Source organism: Notechis scutatus, chromosome 6, assembly GCF_049901735.1.
Source record: "Notechis scutatus isolate UNSWTSFEM ecotype Mainland chromosome 6, rNotScu1.2, whole genome shotgun sequence".
NCBI lineage: Eukaryota > Metazoa > Chordata > Lepidosauria > Squamata > Elapidae > Notechis > Notechis scutatus.
Window position 1 is genome coordinate 46,230,903 of NC_142014.1, and position 16,518 is coordinate 46,247,420.

At 38.5% G+C, this 16,518-nt stretch overlaps 1 protein-coding gene across 1 annotated transcript in view; it reads right to left on the reverse strand.

Annotated features, from left to right (window-relative positions):
- FGD6 (FYVE, RhoGEF and PH domain containing 6) overlaps positions 1–16,518 on the reverse strand; it is a 65,146-nt gene continuing 48,628 nt past the window's right edge. Inside the window, exons 14-21 of the mRNA XM_026693893.2 lie at positions 10,396–10,475; positions 10,160–10,262; positions 9,233–9,376; positions 9,023–9,125; positions 8,286–8,413; positions 3,664–3,792; positions 2,533–2,681; positions 1–240 (exon numbers count right to left, since the gene is read on the reverse strand). Of these exons, the coding sequence (XP_026549678.2) occupies positions 204–240; positions 2,533–2,681; positions 3,664–3,792; positions 8,286–8,413; positions 9,023–9,125; positions 9,233–9,376; positions 10,160–10,262; positions 10,396–10,475 (873 nt within the window). The 3' untranslated portion in view covers positions 1–203. The remainder of the gene's footprint in view (positions 241–2,532; positions 2,682–3,663; positions 3,793–8,285; positions 8,414–9,022; positions 9,126–9,232; positions 9,377–10,159; positions 10,263–10,395; positions 10,476–16,518) is intronic.

The following is a 16,518-nucleotide window of genomic DNA, read 5'->3' on the forward strand; positions in this document are numbered from 1 at the left end:
TAAAACAGTGGCAGAGTTTAATAAATAACATATTTTGTATGACAACAAGTATTCACATTTTTTAAAAAAATCATGCCTGAACCAGAGACTAGGTTCAGACCACTCTTTAAAAAAAGGCTTTGCCCAGGCCAATTCATTGACTATAACATACAGAACTGTAATGTCATTTAGTTATCTGACATTGTCTTTAAACCTAGAATGTGCTACAATATTGTGGCTTCTTGAAAAGCTTCTATCCACCTATTGAAAAAGAGAAAACATTATTTTAATAACAAAACCACAACCCCATCCCCATATACACTCTCATTAACCTGCCCACCAGCCTCTTCATTGAGAAGGCAAGCTGCTAGTTAAGGCATCTCTTTCTTGTTGTAAAGAGAAGCACATGGTTTTGGCACATATGAAACAAGCAGCTTCTTTCAAATTCCTCCTTCCTGCTCATTTCTTTTTTTTTCAAATCACTCAGGCGGTTGCTAGGCAAAACACTGGAAACAAGTAGGATTTAAAATAACTATTTAGACTTAAAGTATAATTTGCAGAAAAAAACCATTTGCTAAGAGTAAGTACTGTATGAATGAACAAAGGGTTATCTATTCTCTAAGGCAGTGATGGCGAACCTTTTTGTTGTGGTATGCCGAAAGTGCGTATGTGCGTGGTAACGCACGTGTGCCAGCATCCACAATGCAATGTGCCCCCATGCATGCGTGCACAAGCCCCCCCTTACCTGCACTGCGCATGTGCATGCCTCCCAGCTGATTTTCAGCCCGTTTGAGGCTGTTTTCACCCTCCCAGAGGCTCAAAGGAAGCCTCTGCAGCCTCAGGAGGCTGAAAAACAGGCCTGTTTCATCACTTCCAAGCTCCAGGGGCCCTCCGGAAGCTGAAAGCGGGCACCTGGTATTTCCAGAAGGCCCGTTTTTCGGCCTCCCGAGGCTGCAGAGGTTTCCCTCAAGCCTCTGGTAGGGCGCAAAAGGCCTCAAACAGGCTGAAAAACAGCTAGGAGGCGCATATATGCACAATGCAGGTAAGTTTGGCTGGGGCTTGCGTGCCCGCACAAATGGCTCTAGGGAAATAGGAAAAGCTAGGAATTTATGTTTAATTTCTTTGCTGTATCTACTGGTTAATGGTTTCTTGTTTCTGATAGATTATTTCATATTCTATACATTTTTCTATGGGAAAAATGTTATCTGTAATGTTAATTGCTCAGTATTTTTATCTTCTCTGCTACTGAATGTTTTGTGTCTATTTAAAAATAGAAAAAAATCCTTTTCATTTCTTTTTAATAAAAGTTTTGATTCCATGTATATTCTGTACGATTGTTCTGTCTCTGTAAGGGGAGGTTGATCATTTTCTAGTCAGCCAGCTTAACACAGAGGGCCAGCAGATATTACAACATAGTGTTACAGCATTTATTTCCATTTGTCATTTTATTTTGTTAGTAAGGCACATAGATTATGGGTGCCATATTTTCTCATGTGTCAGGGTTGGAGGAAGATGCTAGATCAGGGTGTCAAACTTGATTTCATTGAGGGCCACATCAGGGTTGAGTTTGACCTCGGGGGGCTGAGGTGGGCATGGCCAGCTTGATGTCACTCATGTTGGGGGTGTGTGGTGGCCTGAGCAATCTGCCAGGGAAAATGGGCTCCCAAGCTCAGTTTTTGGCTGTGACGGCCTCCTGCAACCTTCTGCCAGCGGAAACGGAGCTCCGTTTTTGCTGGCAGAGGCACTGCAGGCCAGTCCTTCACTGTTTCCAGGGCAGCCCCGCAGGCCAGATTTAAGCACCCTGCTGGCCAGATCCATGGATCCCCTGGGCCTTGAATTTGACACCCCTGTGCTAGATAGAGATTTCTTTTGAAGACAGGTGAGAACAGTAATTACTACTAATAACACTAAGTCAGGAAAGGGAGCTCAGATATGTAAATCCAGACAACTTCTAGGAGTACAAGATTTCAAAATTTACAGCTGTGTTACTACATCAAGTATAATGATTTTCAGAATATATATAATTGGAGCATTCACCAAATTGGAATATTTAAATAATTGACTCAGTTTATCCTGATTTAACATAATTGCAATCAAAGCCCCACTAGAGGATGTTAAAGTTAGTTTCCTTGAGGTAAGATGTGAGGCCTATTAATTTTATAAACAAGTAAAAGACCATGCATAATCCTAAATGACAAATGGTTAAGACAACAGTTTTGATTATTAAACAGCACCCTACTTTTTGAACCTGGCTTTTGAAAAAAGAAATGTTTTTTTCCCCTGTATTTTCGTTCAATTTATATACATATCAAATGCCTGCTTTTTTCTGCTAAACTCTAATGAAAACAAACTTCATTTACTCTTGTTTTTAGGTACTTCATTGAGAATATTAAAAACATATCTATATGTTGGCAAAATAATTTCTGTACAATCAGGGAATAATCAATAGGATCACAGTCAATACTGTATTTTGAAACTGCCAGAATATCCTTAATTTATAACACACACATACACATACACACATATACATATATTAAATAATTGTCCACTTACTTCTGTGCTGACTGGTAATCATCTGATCTGAATATGTAAAATAAAGTATTTTTGTGCAATAAATGGAAAACTTTAGATTCTAAGTGTTCATCTTTAACTTCAGCAACTGTAAAACCCAGTAAAGGTTGGCTCTCTAAAGCAGCTACATCCTAATATTAAAAAGAAACCCAGAATTAGATGTGACTTCATTTTTGAAACAATGAAAATGCCATACAAAAACGTTTCTTGCAATTCTAGGCTAATACCAAATCCTGAATTTGATTCTAAATCTCCCAGTTGTGAGCAAAATGGAATTATTTTGGTTCAGATCCTTCAATTATTTAGCTAATGGCTCATTGCATAGGATTTCAACCCTACACTTCCTTCCAAACTCATTATTATGGTTAGCCTGATATATATGCTACACAATCATTAATTTAGGATGTCATCACTCATCAAAACTAGATGTCTGTTTAGGCTTCATGAAGCTACCCAGTTCCCTTGAAATCTATCAGAATTGCTGGCTATTGCTATATCTGAGAATAGTGAATTCCAGCTATATACTGTTCATCGTTTTGTGTGAATCATTTTACATGTTATTTTTTTCCAATGATTTGTTTAAAGATACTCTCTACATTCAGTTCAGGTGCCCTTCACTTAATGACCAATCAAAATTATGACAGTGCTGATTTGAAAGGATTTATGAGCCTTGCCTGAAGTTATGGCATTGCAGGGTCTCCACAGTCACATGTTTTGATCTGCAATCTGTTGTTACCTAGTTCTGCATTCATGTGATCACCATTTGCAATCTTGCCTACCAGCTTTCCCAGAAAACCAGCAGGGAAGGTACCAAGCTACTGTCACCTGCTGAGGAGACTCCCTCTGATTTCTAGTGGCTGGTGAAAAAGGTTCAAACAGAAAGGATAGCTTGACAACATGATCACATAATACCACGGTCAGTAGTGCTGGGATTGTGGTCATTGAGAGAAACAGGCATGTGATCTCTCACTTAATAACCACTTCGCTCAACGATTGAGGATTCAAGTGTCAATTGTGGTCACAAGTCAAGAACTATCTGTAAATGGAATTCATAGGAGTAAAATTCCAACATTCTACCTATATGAAGTGTTTTCTCGGTTTTTCATTTCTTACCTCGCTAGCAGCATATGTGTATAGCACTTTATTTTTGATCACAAACCACAGGTGTTTCCATGGTTTCTTGGTGCCCTTTGATCTGTACAAGTAGCCACTTATTGAAGAATCTTCTGTATTAGCTGACACCTATAATGAACACAAGGATGTAGTTTAATTACAAGAGAATGTAGTATAACTGCTCCTCTCCCTGGTGTACTGATCATTATCTTCATTATAATCCTGCTAAAATATAAGTAATTTGAGTCAAGCATAACTGCTTACTACATTTATATGCTACATTTTTGTTGATTTACTGTCCAAATGCCCAAGTTCTGCTAGTTAACTGGCTTTTCAGCAACTTTTGTGCTCTATGACATTTTCAGCATTTCCAAAAAACCTAGGGGTCACTCTTTCCTGCTAATTAGCCCTCCTTCAGTCAAGTAGAGAAGGGGTCCCTAATCCCCAGGCCACGAGTGGGCCACGGCCCCTTCAGAAATGGGCTGTAAAAGTGGTGGGTGCTTGTGTGCGCACATGTGTGCACACACAGCTCCGCTTGCATGAGCAGCAGGCACTCACATGAAGCTGCATTTGAGTGAGTGGCAGGCGCTCATGTGCAGAACTTCATTTGTGTGAGTGGAGAGTTTGCGCCTGCAACTCACATGGAACTATCCCCTTCCCCCTTCCAGTCCGCCAAACCGGAAATGTTGGGGACCGCTGAAGTAGAGAACTATTTTTAAAAGAAACAAAATATTTTACAAATGCAATATAGAAAATAATGTTTGAAGTGAAGTAGAATAGAAAGCTTAATTGGATCAAGATTGACATCAAGGCATTATCTAACTTTCTGAACTCAGAACAGGCCCAGCTTTGGAGAAACTCCATTTTCTTCTCTACCCAAGATTCAGATGAAATCCTTACCCAATTTGCAGATCTGTGTCATTCCCTGAGAAAAATTTTAATAGTCAAACTTCCTATTACAAATTGTCAGAAATAAGTTCAAATTGGTTTGATCAGCTGTAGTGGTGCAGTGGTTAGAATACAGTACTGCAAGCTACTTCTGCTGACTCTTGGCTGCAGTTTGGCAGTTCAAATCTCGCCAGGCTCAAGGTTGACTCAAAGCCTTCCATCTTTCCGAGGTGGGTAAAATAAGGACCCAAATTGTTGGGGGCAATATATTGACTTTGTAAAACGCTTAGAGAGAGCTGTAAAACAGTATATAAGTCTAAGTGCTATTGCTATTCTGTTTATGTAGGAGAAAAGCTATTGAAGGCAGCAATGTGTCAAGCCCTGGGACACCCTACCAAAGAAAACCATGCTAAAATGCTAAAAATTAGCACAAGAAGTTGTTAATATTTTTTTAAAAGTCTAGAACTAAAATATGGTGAGATCTGGAAGTTTTAGCAAAAGGGACAACTTTCTTCTGGAATGTTATATCAGGTAGCATTATTGAACGAACATAATGTAAATTGCAATTTGACATCAATTTGGGAGGATTTTGGGTTTTTGCAAATCTTTTTTCTAATTCTAACCATGGTCTCCCAAACAAATTACTAATACTGTAGCCTTTGAAAACCTTCCTCCCTGGCCTCCAGTGTATCAGGAATCAAATTTATAATTTGATCGCTAAAATCTAATAAGGCGCCTGTAGATTTTCTATTCCCAGAACTTTTGAAGACTCATATTGATGGGTGGGAGTTAGATAGGAAGTCGGCATTATACTCCCCCTATATAAAAATGGAGATAAAAGTGACACAAAAACCTACAGGCAGGTAAGCCTTATTGGAACTGTGGCTAAAATGTATATGAAACATCCGTTAAGCAAAACAGAAAACTGGGTAATGGAAATAAATCTCTTAATGGAGAAATGAGCTGGATTCAGACTTGAATGCTCCACAATAGACAATTATTTTGACCTTACACTATCTCATAACAATTAACAAATAGGAAGAAACTGTTTACCATATTTATGAATCTTAGTGTGGCTTTTGATTCTAGAAACAAACGTTCTATGGATGAAATTGGCCTGCTTAAATATGGAACCTAGACTCTATTCTTGGTTAAGTTCCTTTACTCAGAAACCTATCTGAAAGACTGTACAGGTGTTAATGGTTCTCTAATAAACAGTATACCCACCCAAATCAATGTCAAGACAGGATTGTATTCTAGCACCAATGCTTTTTAATTTCTGTGTCAATGATTTACTAGGATTTCTGTATGCTGCAGATACTCATATTGCCAAAGACCCCTGATAATTTTATCTTATATGTTGAGAACATGGTTCTAATTGTACATTTCCGAATGGGCCTGAGAAGACCGCTGCAAAAGCTGAATATCTACTGTGCTCTTAATTTTTTAAATATCAATAAAAATGTATTTAAAGTAAGGGTATTTACCAGAACAAGTGTGAAATATATCTGGGAAATATATGGGGAGCCTATTGAACAAATGCATTTTTTACCTATTTTGGGGGTGGTTTTTAACCAGAACTGGGTCATGGTTAAATCATTTCAAAAGAAACTCAGCAAGTGCAGAGGTAAGTAGTAAGTACTAGAAGATTATACAAATTTACAACTACTTGGGTAGACCTGCGGTAGCACAGTGGTTAGAATGCAGCACTGCAGGGCTAACTCATTGCTTACTCCAGGAGTTCAATTCTGAGCGGCTCAAAGTTGACTAAGCCTTCCATCCTTCCGAGATGGGTAAAATGAGGACCCAGACTGTTGGGGGCAATATGCTGACTCTGTAAACCGCTTAGAGAGGGCTGTAAAGTGGTATATAAGTCTTAAGTGCTATTGCTATTGCTATCTTGATCCTTAAGCTGAAAGTATTCAAGGCAAAAATAATCCAATGCTGACCTATGCCCAGAATTGTGGGGCCTTAATAAAGCTACAAAATTCTTCTTTGAGATGCAGTACGCATGTTAAAAAACAAAAACTTGCTTTTTAAGATGCATGCTGGGAACTGATAAGAACACATCTTCCCCTTTCCTTGCACAGTCACTTACTTAACTGAAATATTCCTATACTGGCAGAAGATTCATTCAATGAACCCTTATAGACATTACAAAACATGCCCAACAGAACAGATAAGTATGGCCCAGCCCAATTCCTGGGTCAACCAACTTTCCAAAGTTATTTCACAACATGGCTTTTCTACCCAACATCTACTCTTAATGGCCTTCCAGAAAGAGGAAATTTTTAAAGAGATAGTCCTGGATATTAGCACTCAAATCAACATGGAATTAAAGGGTTAAAAATAGATCCCAGAATTGGCTAACAATAACATGCTGGGTAACAAGAAATTTTTATTTTTAACCAGAGAAATATCTGTCATTGAATGACACAATCTTTAAAGACCTACTCTAGAGCAAGATTTGAGTTATTGGTTTCCATGGCCAAATATGGGTGCTTCCTCCACTTGCCTTTAGAGAAGATGACATTGAAAATATTTCTCATATTTTGTTTGACTGTCAATTATATGCCCTGATTAGACTTAAATACCTATCATCTCTTGGAAAGAATAGCCCACTGGGATCCTAACCACAAATTGTTGTATTTCCCTCTGCCCTCAAATGTACACAGAACTCCTAAGTTTATAACAAAGGGAGTGGCTTTGTGAACCACTGTATTCTGTAAGGGAGATTCGTTTATTTGGTTACTGTCTCTTTGTATTAGTTACACACATATATTTTATCACTTTATTTCTTCCTAGCTTATTGCAAAATTGGACTATGTATTATATTTGATTTGAAAGGTCATAAGACTAATAAATCAATAAACTACTACTATTACCACTCCCTCTCAACCCAAGGAAGGAGGCAAAGACATGGATTCTGAAAAATTGACAAATCAGTTTCAGACCTTTCACTATCTTGGTAGATCTTTGAATTACATTGTAGCAAAAGTGATCTAGAGCAGGGGTCCCCAACCACCGGTCCGCGGACCGGTCCCGGTCCGTGGAACAACTCCTACCGGGCGCTGGCTTGCTGGCGCCGCCATCTTTTTCATGAAAAAGTGCTTCCGGTGAGCTTTTCCGGGTAGAAAGCTCACCGGAAGCACTTTTTCATCAAAAAAAGATGGCGGCGCCCAGCTGATGCCGGTACCGGGCCGCGGCGCCCAGCTGATGCCGGTACCGGGCCGCGGCGTCAAAAAGGTTGGGGATCACTGATCTAGAGCTTACATACTTACATTTGAGCACATTTTAATTGGGTTTAATGTTGCCAAACTATGGTTCTCAGTTTTGTTACAAATATCAGATACAAAATGTGCCAGTTTAGTGCATTGTGTAAAACTTTTTTAAGGCTGCCGCTTCAAAGCTGCCATATACCATTGTGTCTTATCAATACATTCAAATTAAGACAAATAATGGTGTTTCATGGTATAGATCTAGTCATTGTTCCACTTTCAATAGCTGAGAATAAGGCAAGTAATCTTGCCTGCAGTCCCCAGAAAGAATATTGGGAGAGAGAGGGGGGAATCAGAAAGCAGAAAAAACAGAATAAAAATAAGCACAGTTATTCTACAGCTACTATCTTTGAAAAGAGCAACAGTTAAGGTCAGTACATTTGGTCTCTCATTAAGCAACAGGTCTTTATTAGTAAATACAAAAAAAAAAAATAGTGCTGAGAAAATCTGACATACTTCCTTCAGTGCAGCTGGAATTTTTTTCTGCTTTCTGCCAGATGGAATACTGTGTAATACTGTAGACAAAGCGTTAGTTGGCGATCGGTGATTCAGTGGAGATCCATTTTTAGAAGTGTACATATTATCTGAAATTAAGGTAACCATTACAGTTATTTCTAATTCAGAGAACTAAAGGAATAAGTTTTTAGTTTATCATTTATTAATTTTATAAGTTATACATCCATCTCTGATGATATTTGTATGCAATATTTCAAAAACACTTTGTAGCTTTTTAAAATGTCTTAATGTTCAAGTGATTGTACAGCTATTCTGAATGTTTTGCTTTCTCATTACGTCTGATCATAGGTGGAATTATTGGTTATCAAAGATGTGAAGGTAACAATTTTCATGTCAGACAGAGGCAAGTTTTTTAAAAAAAACAGTAGCAGGCATTGTAACTGAAAATGACTGACTGCAAATAATTTAAAAGAGTAAATGAGATAGTTTTAATCAAGATATATATTTTCATGCTTGAAGAACCACAATAATATAAACTAAAATGTTGCTAAATACTTCATACGGTTTTATATTTAGAATTTTTTTTTGTATTTAACTCTTGAAGAAATTGATATACTGTATGCCATCCATTTTAAATGAAAGATTACTCTTGTAATCCTAAAAATTCTAATCCCTGAAAAAAACACCTGAAGTAAATATATGGCAAAAGTGAAAAACAGGCAAACATTTAATTTTACCCTGTTTCTGCAGCTCTTTAAAGCAAAGATCACACACTCTTGCGGGATGATTTTTCATGTAGTCTAATCCATGTTTATTCGATGAACAAGCTTGGCAGATTATCTGAAAAACGAAACAGATAATATATGCACATGATGGAACTTTTTCAAATGCGTTTGTGTTCATTTTCTTCTTCTTTTTTTAAAGCTAACAATATTAATTTTTACAACCTTCCCACAAGCTCTGCAGTGGTGCCTTCTCCATGTCAGAGTGAATTCACTGGTACAAATCATACACATGGTAGCCCTAGTATCAGGAATCCAAATTGGAGCTTTGGATCCTACAGGTCTTTCTTCTTCTTTTTCTTGGTCTGCCTAAGAGAGTGAGAAACAACGTATGCAGAAAAATATATTTACAGGGTTTTGGTTTTTTTACATCTGTTTCTCATGTAGAAAAGCTCATATTACAGGCTCATTATCAATATCATAACAATTTCTTAGATTTCAAAGTATATAAGAATGGGAAATCAAAATGTTATTTGAAGGATAAACATTCTCAGCAAGGTGAAGAAGGTCCTTTTCTCATATCTCATACAATCAGAGTTGGGCAAAGACTGAATAGACTATTTTCCTGTCCAGTACAGGAAATGGAAAGTTATAATACACCCAACAATTGATTGCTCAGCCTTCTCTTGCATCTCAATGTACAGAAAGAATGATAAGGCCTCTTTTGAGTATTGAGCATGACTTGGTTTCAACAGTTTATAATTTCACATAAAAATGTATACCCTCTAGAACAGTGGTCACCAACCAGTGGGCCGGGGACCACTGGTGGTTTGCAAGAAAATTTTGGTGGTCCTCAGAGAAATGTCACCCCCCCCAAATCACCCCCCTGAAGCAATTAATCCAGGCTGCGTGGGAACACAAGGCTGCGCCTCTCTCTCTCTCTCTCTCCCCCCACCACCGAGAACAGAGCTGGAGGTGGTATCCTGCAATCCCAAATAAAGAATGATTGATCGGTAGAAAAACGAAGAATTTTCCTGAAGACTTTTTGGGGGATTTTCCCAGGGTCTCTGGTCTGCGGGATTTAAAATTATGAGTTTGATGGTCCCTGAAGTCCAAAAGGTTGGTGACTTCTGCTCTGGAAAGACAACCTACCTCTTCCAGACTTTTAGTAGGGTTAAAAGTTATTCTTTTCTTGGTGTAGTCTTCAATTGATTGAGAGATAGTTTCTAACCATTCATCTCTCTCTGTAGCAGAACTGTTGGGTTAAATACACAGACTAGTTAAGCACTTTTTTCCATAATACATCACTAAATAGATTTTCCTTTGACTTTATGAGGCGAACCAACTCTCAGTTTTTTGGAGGAGAGCGGGGCAGTTGCAGCACTTACTTTGCTGAGAGGATGAAGGATCGTTCTACACTTTCTATGTTCAATTCATTTTGATAAGCTTCATGGGTTGGCTTCTTAACCTGACAAAGTAGAAGAAGAAAAGTATAAAAAGAGAAATGTCTATCATTTGTCATTTTGAAAAATTAAACAAATGAGAGAATGGCATATTATCCCAGCCATAAAGCCAGTTTGCATGGCAGGACTAGCCATGCTATGGTTCACTAATACATTTGTGCCACTGTTCTAATTATGTCTGCTTAGCAATATTTGCAAATGATCAAGTCTAAGATGCCACGGAACAAACCAGTGAACTAGAACTGACTTTAAAAAACTGAAAGGAGACTTCCGGTTTGTCGGCTTCGCGAGCGGCAGGGATTTGCGAAGCTGCGCGATCCCCTGCCGCGCTAGCCGTTTTTGGGGCTCCGACCCAGCCGGGTATCGGAGCTAGGCTGCCCTGTAGGGGCAGCTGAAGGTAGGGGATCCGGAGAAGGGTTTGGGGGTGCTGCAGACTCCCTCCCTGGCCGGCAGAACTCCTTTTCCCAGGACGTGTGCAGCGGCGGCGTCTGTAATGGCCGCCACAAAGAAGCTGGCAGCCGGGTAAGAATGCGCAGGAGGAAGTGGAGAAAGTGATTGAGAGGAGAAAGTTTTCTTGGCTCCTAGGACTCTAAGACATATCTAATAAAATTCCTGAAAAGTATGACTTTCTGAATAATACCTGCCAGAAGAGGAAAAAAGCGGCTGTTTGAAGGTGCTGAAAGGATAGCTTTCCCTCTTTTCCTCACGGAATAAATAACTGGATATTAAGAAACCTATTTCTTTTAGGTGAAAATTGGTTTTAAGCGATGAGTGGGAAGAGAGAGGATTAAAAAGAAAACATTTGTATGCTAAGACTTTGTTGGAGCAGATGCCTTAAGGATTTGAAGACTAGAATATATTGCAATAAGGTTTTAAACAGATTTGGACTTTCTTTCTCTTGGATTGATATTACCCCAGAAGGAGAAAGTGAGAACTCTGCCTTGGTTTGGACTGACTGATAACTTTGGGACTGTTTTATTTTTTTATTTTCTTTGAATATTCTGGTTGTTGTAAGAAGAAAGAAGGGAAAAGAAAAGAAAAGATTTATAATGGCTCTTTCTGTTGAGGAACTAAGAAAAGAATGAACAAGCAAAAAAAATGGTAAAGATGGGGTGGAAGAAGCTTTCCTTTTCTTAGAAATGGCGCTTATTAATTATCAACAAACATTACAACAGATGAAGACAGCAGAGGAACAAGAAAGAAAGAAAGGAGCCATTTTTAATGAATCTCAGAACTTGATCCAGAAAGAAGGAAGAGAGAAAGAAAAGAAAAGAAGAGAAAAGAAGAAAATTAAAGGACTTAAGGACTTAAGATCTAAAAACATTTAAGAAAGGGAAAAATAAGGTGCAAAACCAATATGATGATAGTAAACAAAAGGGAAAAGGAATAACGACAGAGAAGGGAAGCTGGCAAGACAGAGGCTAGAAGAAGGGGGGTAGAAAGGTTTGTTGGGAGAAGAAAGAAAGGGAAAAGGTGGAGAAAAGCTACAATGTTTTGAAATTAAATGAAAAAAAGAAATTTTTTTTGGATAATGGATAAAGTATAATTTTTTTAAAAAAAAGATTTTGCAAGGTACATAAGATGAGATGGTAGTATTGTAATGATTTAAGAGTTGATAAGAGATTAAAATGTTAAAATGTTTAAAAATGATTGGCTTTAAAACTTAATAATAGGGAGGTTTAGAATATTGTTTTAATTAAAGAGTTTAATAAGACTATGGTATTGATGTTATTATAAAATTTTTATTATAGTATCTTTTTTAATATTTAGATTTATTGTCTAATTATGTACTTAATTATGTTGGATGTATTAGTTAGATAGAATGTACCAAGCAAAATCGGATTGGGTATTAGATATTATTTTAAAGATTAATTTGATTAACTTAGGGGGAGATAGGGGGGGGTAGCTGACTTTAAAAAAGAATTTGTAAGGAATAAGCCAGGGGGGGTAAGGTTGGGGGGGGGGGGGGGGGGGGGGGGGGGGGGGGGGGGGGGGGGGGGGGGGGGGGGGGGGGGGGGGGGGGGGGGGGGGGGGGGGGGGGGGGGGGGGGGGGGGGGGGGGGGGTTTTTTTGGGTTTTTTTTTTTGTGGGGTGGGGGGGGGGGGGGGGGGGGGGGGGGGGGGGGGGGGGGGGGGGGGGGGGGGGGGGGGGGGGGGGGGGGGGGGGGGGGGGGGGGGGGGGGGGGGGGGGGGGGGGGGGGGGGGGGGGTTTTTTTTGGGGATATAAAAAGGGGGGATTTTTTTGAATTTTATTTTTTTTTTTTTTTTTTTTTTTTTAATAAAAAAATTTAAAAAAAAAAAAAAAAGGGGGGGGGGGTTGTGCTCATAAGTTTACATACCCTGGCAGAATTTATGATTTCTTGGCCATTTTTCAGAGAATATAAATGATAACACAAAAACTTTTCTGTCACTCATGGTTAGTGTATGCCCGAAGCCATTTATTATCAATCAACTGTGTTTACTCTTTTTAAATCATAATGACAACAGAAACTACCCAAATGACCCTGATCAAAAGTTTACATACCCTGGTGATTTTGGCCTGATAACATGCACACAGGTTGGCACAAAGGGGTTTGAATGGCTATTAAAGGTAACCATCCTCACCTGTGATCTGTTTGCTTGTAATTAGTGTGTGTGTATAAAAGGTCAATGAGTTCCTGGACTCCAGACAGACCCTTGGATCTTTCATCCAGTGCTGCACTGACGTTTCTGGCTTCTGAGTCATGGGGAAAGCAAAAGAATTGTCAAAGGATCTGTGGGAAAAGGTAGTTGAACTGTATAAAACAGGAAAGGGATATAAAAAGATATCCAAGGAATTGAGAATGCCAATCAGCAGTGTTCAAACACTAATCAAGAAGTGGAAAATGAGGGGTTCTGTTGAAACCAAACCACGGTCAGGTAGATCAACTAAAATTTCAGCCACAACTTCCAGGAAAATTGTTCGGGATGCAAAGAAAAACCCACAAATAACTTCAGGTGAAATACAGGACTCTCTGAAAACATGTGGTGTGGCTGTTTTAAGATGCACAATAAGAAGGCACTGGAAGAAAGATGGGCTGCATGGTAGAATCGCCAGAAGAAAGCCATTACTACGCAAATGCCACAAAGTATCCCACTTACAATATGCCAAACAGCACAGAGATAAGCCTCAAACCTTCTGGCACGAAGTCATTTGGAATGATGACACCAAAATTTAGCTTTTTGGCCACAACCATAAACACTACATTTGGAGAGGAGTCAACAAGGCCTATGATGAAAAGTACACCATTCCTACTGTGAAACACAGAGGTGGATCGCTGATGTTTTGGGGATGTGTGAGCTACAACGGCACAGGAAAGTTGGTCAGAATTGATGGCAAGATGAATGCAGCATGAAGGAAAATTTGCATTCATCAGCCCAGAAGCTGCGCATGGGACATACTTGGACATTCCAACATGACAATGATCCGAAACACAAGGCCAAGTCAACCTGTCATTGGCTACAGCAGAATAAAGTGAAGGTTCTGGAGTGACCATGTCAGTCTCCTGACCTCAATATCATTGAGCCACTCTGAGGAGATCTCAAATGTGCATTTCATGCAAAACAACCCAAAAATTTGCAGGAACTGGAGACTTTTTGCCAGGAAGAATGGGCAGCTTACCATCTGAGAAGATAAAGAGCCTAATCCACACATACCACAAAAGACTGTCATTGATGTTAAAGGGGGCAATACACTGTATTAAGAACTGGGGTATGTGGCTTCCGGTTTGCGCGGCTTCGGTAGCGGCAGGAATTCGCGCCTCTGCGATCCCTGCCGCATTCGCTGCCAAGGTGCCCCCGATCTAAATAGGTCTGGGGGCTATGGCTGCCTTGTAGAGGCAGTCGAAGAGAGAGGGGATCCGGACAGAGGTTTGGGGGTAACGCAGACCCCCTTTCCAGCCGGAATAACCCCTTTTTCCTGAGGTGGATGAGCGGCGGTCAGCAATGGCCGCCTCAAAGAAGCCAGCAGCCGGGTAAGATTTGTGCTGGAGGAAGAGGGAAGAGCTGTGGAAGTTGCTTCTGACTGGGATAAAGTTAAGAGAGAGAGTTCCTGTAACCTCGAAGGCTGCTAAGGATACTTTGTTTCAAGAAAGAGATACAAGCGGCGAACATTTCAAAAGAGTAAGTTTTTTTTCTTTCTTGCCTTTCACTCTCCTCCCTAACGTGACAGCAGTGGAACCATAAGAGAAATCCGGGAATCTGTTCTGGAGATAAATGAATATTGAAGGAGCAAGGATTTCTGAATATTCAAAGGGGGAAAAAAAAAGATTTTTTTTTGGCTGTGAGTGGGAAGGGAGAGGAAAAAAAAAAAATTGGAGCAACCTGAAAATAAGGAGAAGACTGCCTAAAACTTTAAAGAGCTAATTTTAAAGAGCTATTAAACAGCAATAAGATTTCCTAAAGATATATTTTAAAGAGAACTTTGTGATCAAACTTTATCCCAAAAAGAGAAAGTGGAAAAAAGAGAAAGTATTAAAAAGAATCAGCTGATTGGACTGTTTGATGACTTTGGATTTTATGAGAATTATCTCAGACTAAAAGCACTTGGGTGGTTGTTTTGAAAAAAAATTTCTCTGTACAATGGCATCAGTTGTGGATGAACTAGAACTTATACATCAAAAATATGAAAGAGAAAAGCAAGAAGGGAAAGATGTTTTTGGCACTCTTTTTCAGTTTATAGAAATGGCGGTCTGTGCTTATGTAAAATCGTATGAGCAGGATAAAGAAGAAGCCATTTTTGAAGAACATGTGACTTTGGTTGGAGAAGAAAAGAAGGAGGAGAAAAAGGAGAAGAAGACTTTAAGACCTGGGAAAACAATCCAAAAAGAGAAGAATAAGGTGAAAAGAGGATATCGTGTTAGGAAACAACAGAAAGAGGGAAAACAGGATAAAAGGGAGGTGGAGAGACAAAGGGGTAAAGAGGATAAGGAGAAGAAGAAGCAAGGGAGAAAGGAAGGAATGAGAAGCTTTAATGGTGGGGAGCAAAATGCAAAAAAACAAAAGTTTTTTAGAGATAATGGATAGAATTTATTGGAAAAGGGATTCTAGAAGGGTACATAAGATTGCATTTTTATATTTGTATTTAGAAATAATTATAGAAGATTGGAAATAATATGTAATTTAAAATGTGATAAATATTTAGTATAATTTAGTGAAATTTTTGTTAAGAGAGGGGAGTACTTTAATGAAATAATGATTTAAGATCGGTGATGTGGGGGGGAATAATTTTGGAAAGTATAAGAAGTGTTCCCATAAAGGTATGGTAATTAATTGAAATGTGTAAAATGTCTAAAGATATAAATGATTGTTAATACCAATGATTAGGCTATGTTATAATAGTGAAACTATTCGTGAAATGAGAGGTTTGAAGAAGGAGAGGGGAACATGTAATGTAATAATGATTTATAATATGTGATGTGGGGGATGGAATTAATATGGCAAATAGGTGCTCCCATAGAAATATGTGATCTAATTGATAAGAAATGTGTTAGATGTTTAAGATATGAATAAATATTAATATTAATGAATAGATTTGTATTGGTTTTGATGATATTGTATAATGTTAGAATGTACCAGACAGAATCCCAACGTAAGTCATGTACTTTAAATCAAGTATTATAAATATAGGGGAAAGAGACATAGGCTTCACACTCCAATCAGTGTACAGGAGAAGGTTTTTCTTTTTTTTTTCTTTTAAGAAGAAAGATAAACGGATAGTTGGAAATAGAACAGACAAAGAATAAATATTATGATTTGAATTGAGAGGAGATAAAATAAAATTGAGAAAATTTAAAAGAAAGGAGAAGCTATATAGAAAAATGAAAATGTAATAAGATATGGAATGGTATGTAAAATGAATATGAATTTGAATGTGTGTCTATACCAAGAGTTTTGACCCGGGATTAAGCAACTTTCAGAAAAGAGATTTTTTATGTTTTTATGTCTTTAAAAGTTAATAAAAATTTGTAAAAAAAAAACAAAAAAACTGGGGTATGTAAACTTTTGATCAGGGTCATTTGGATAGTTTCTGT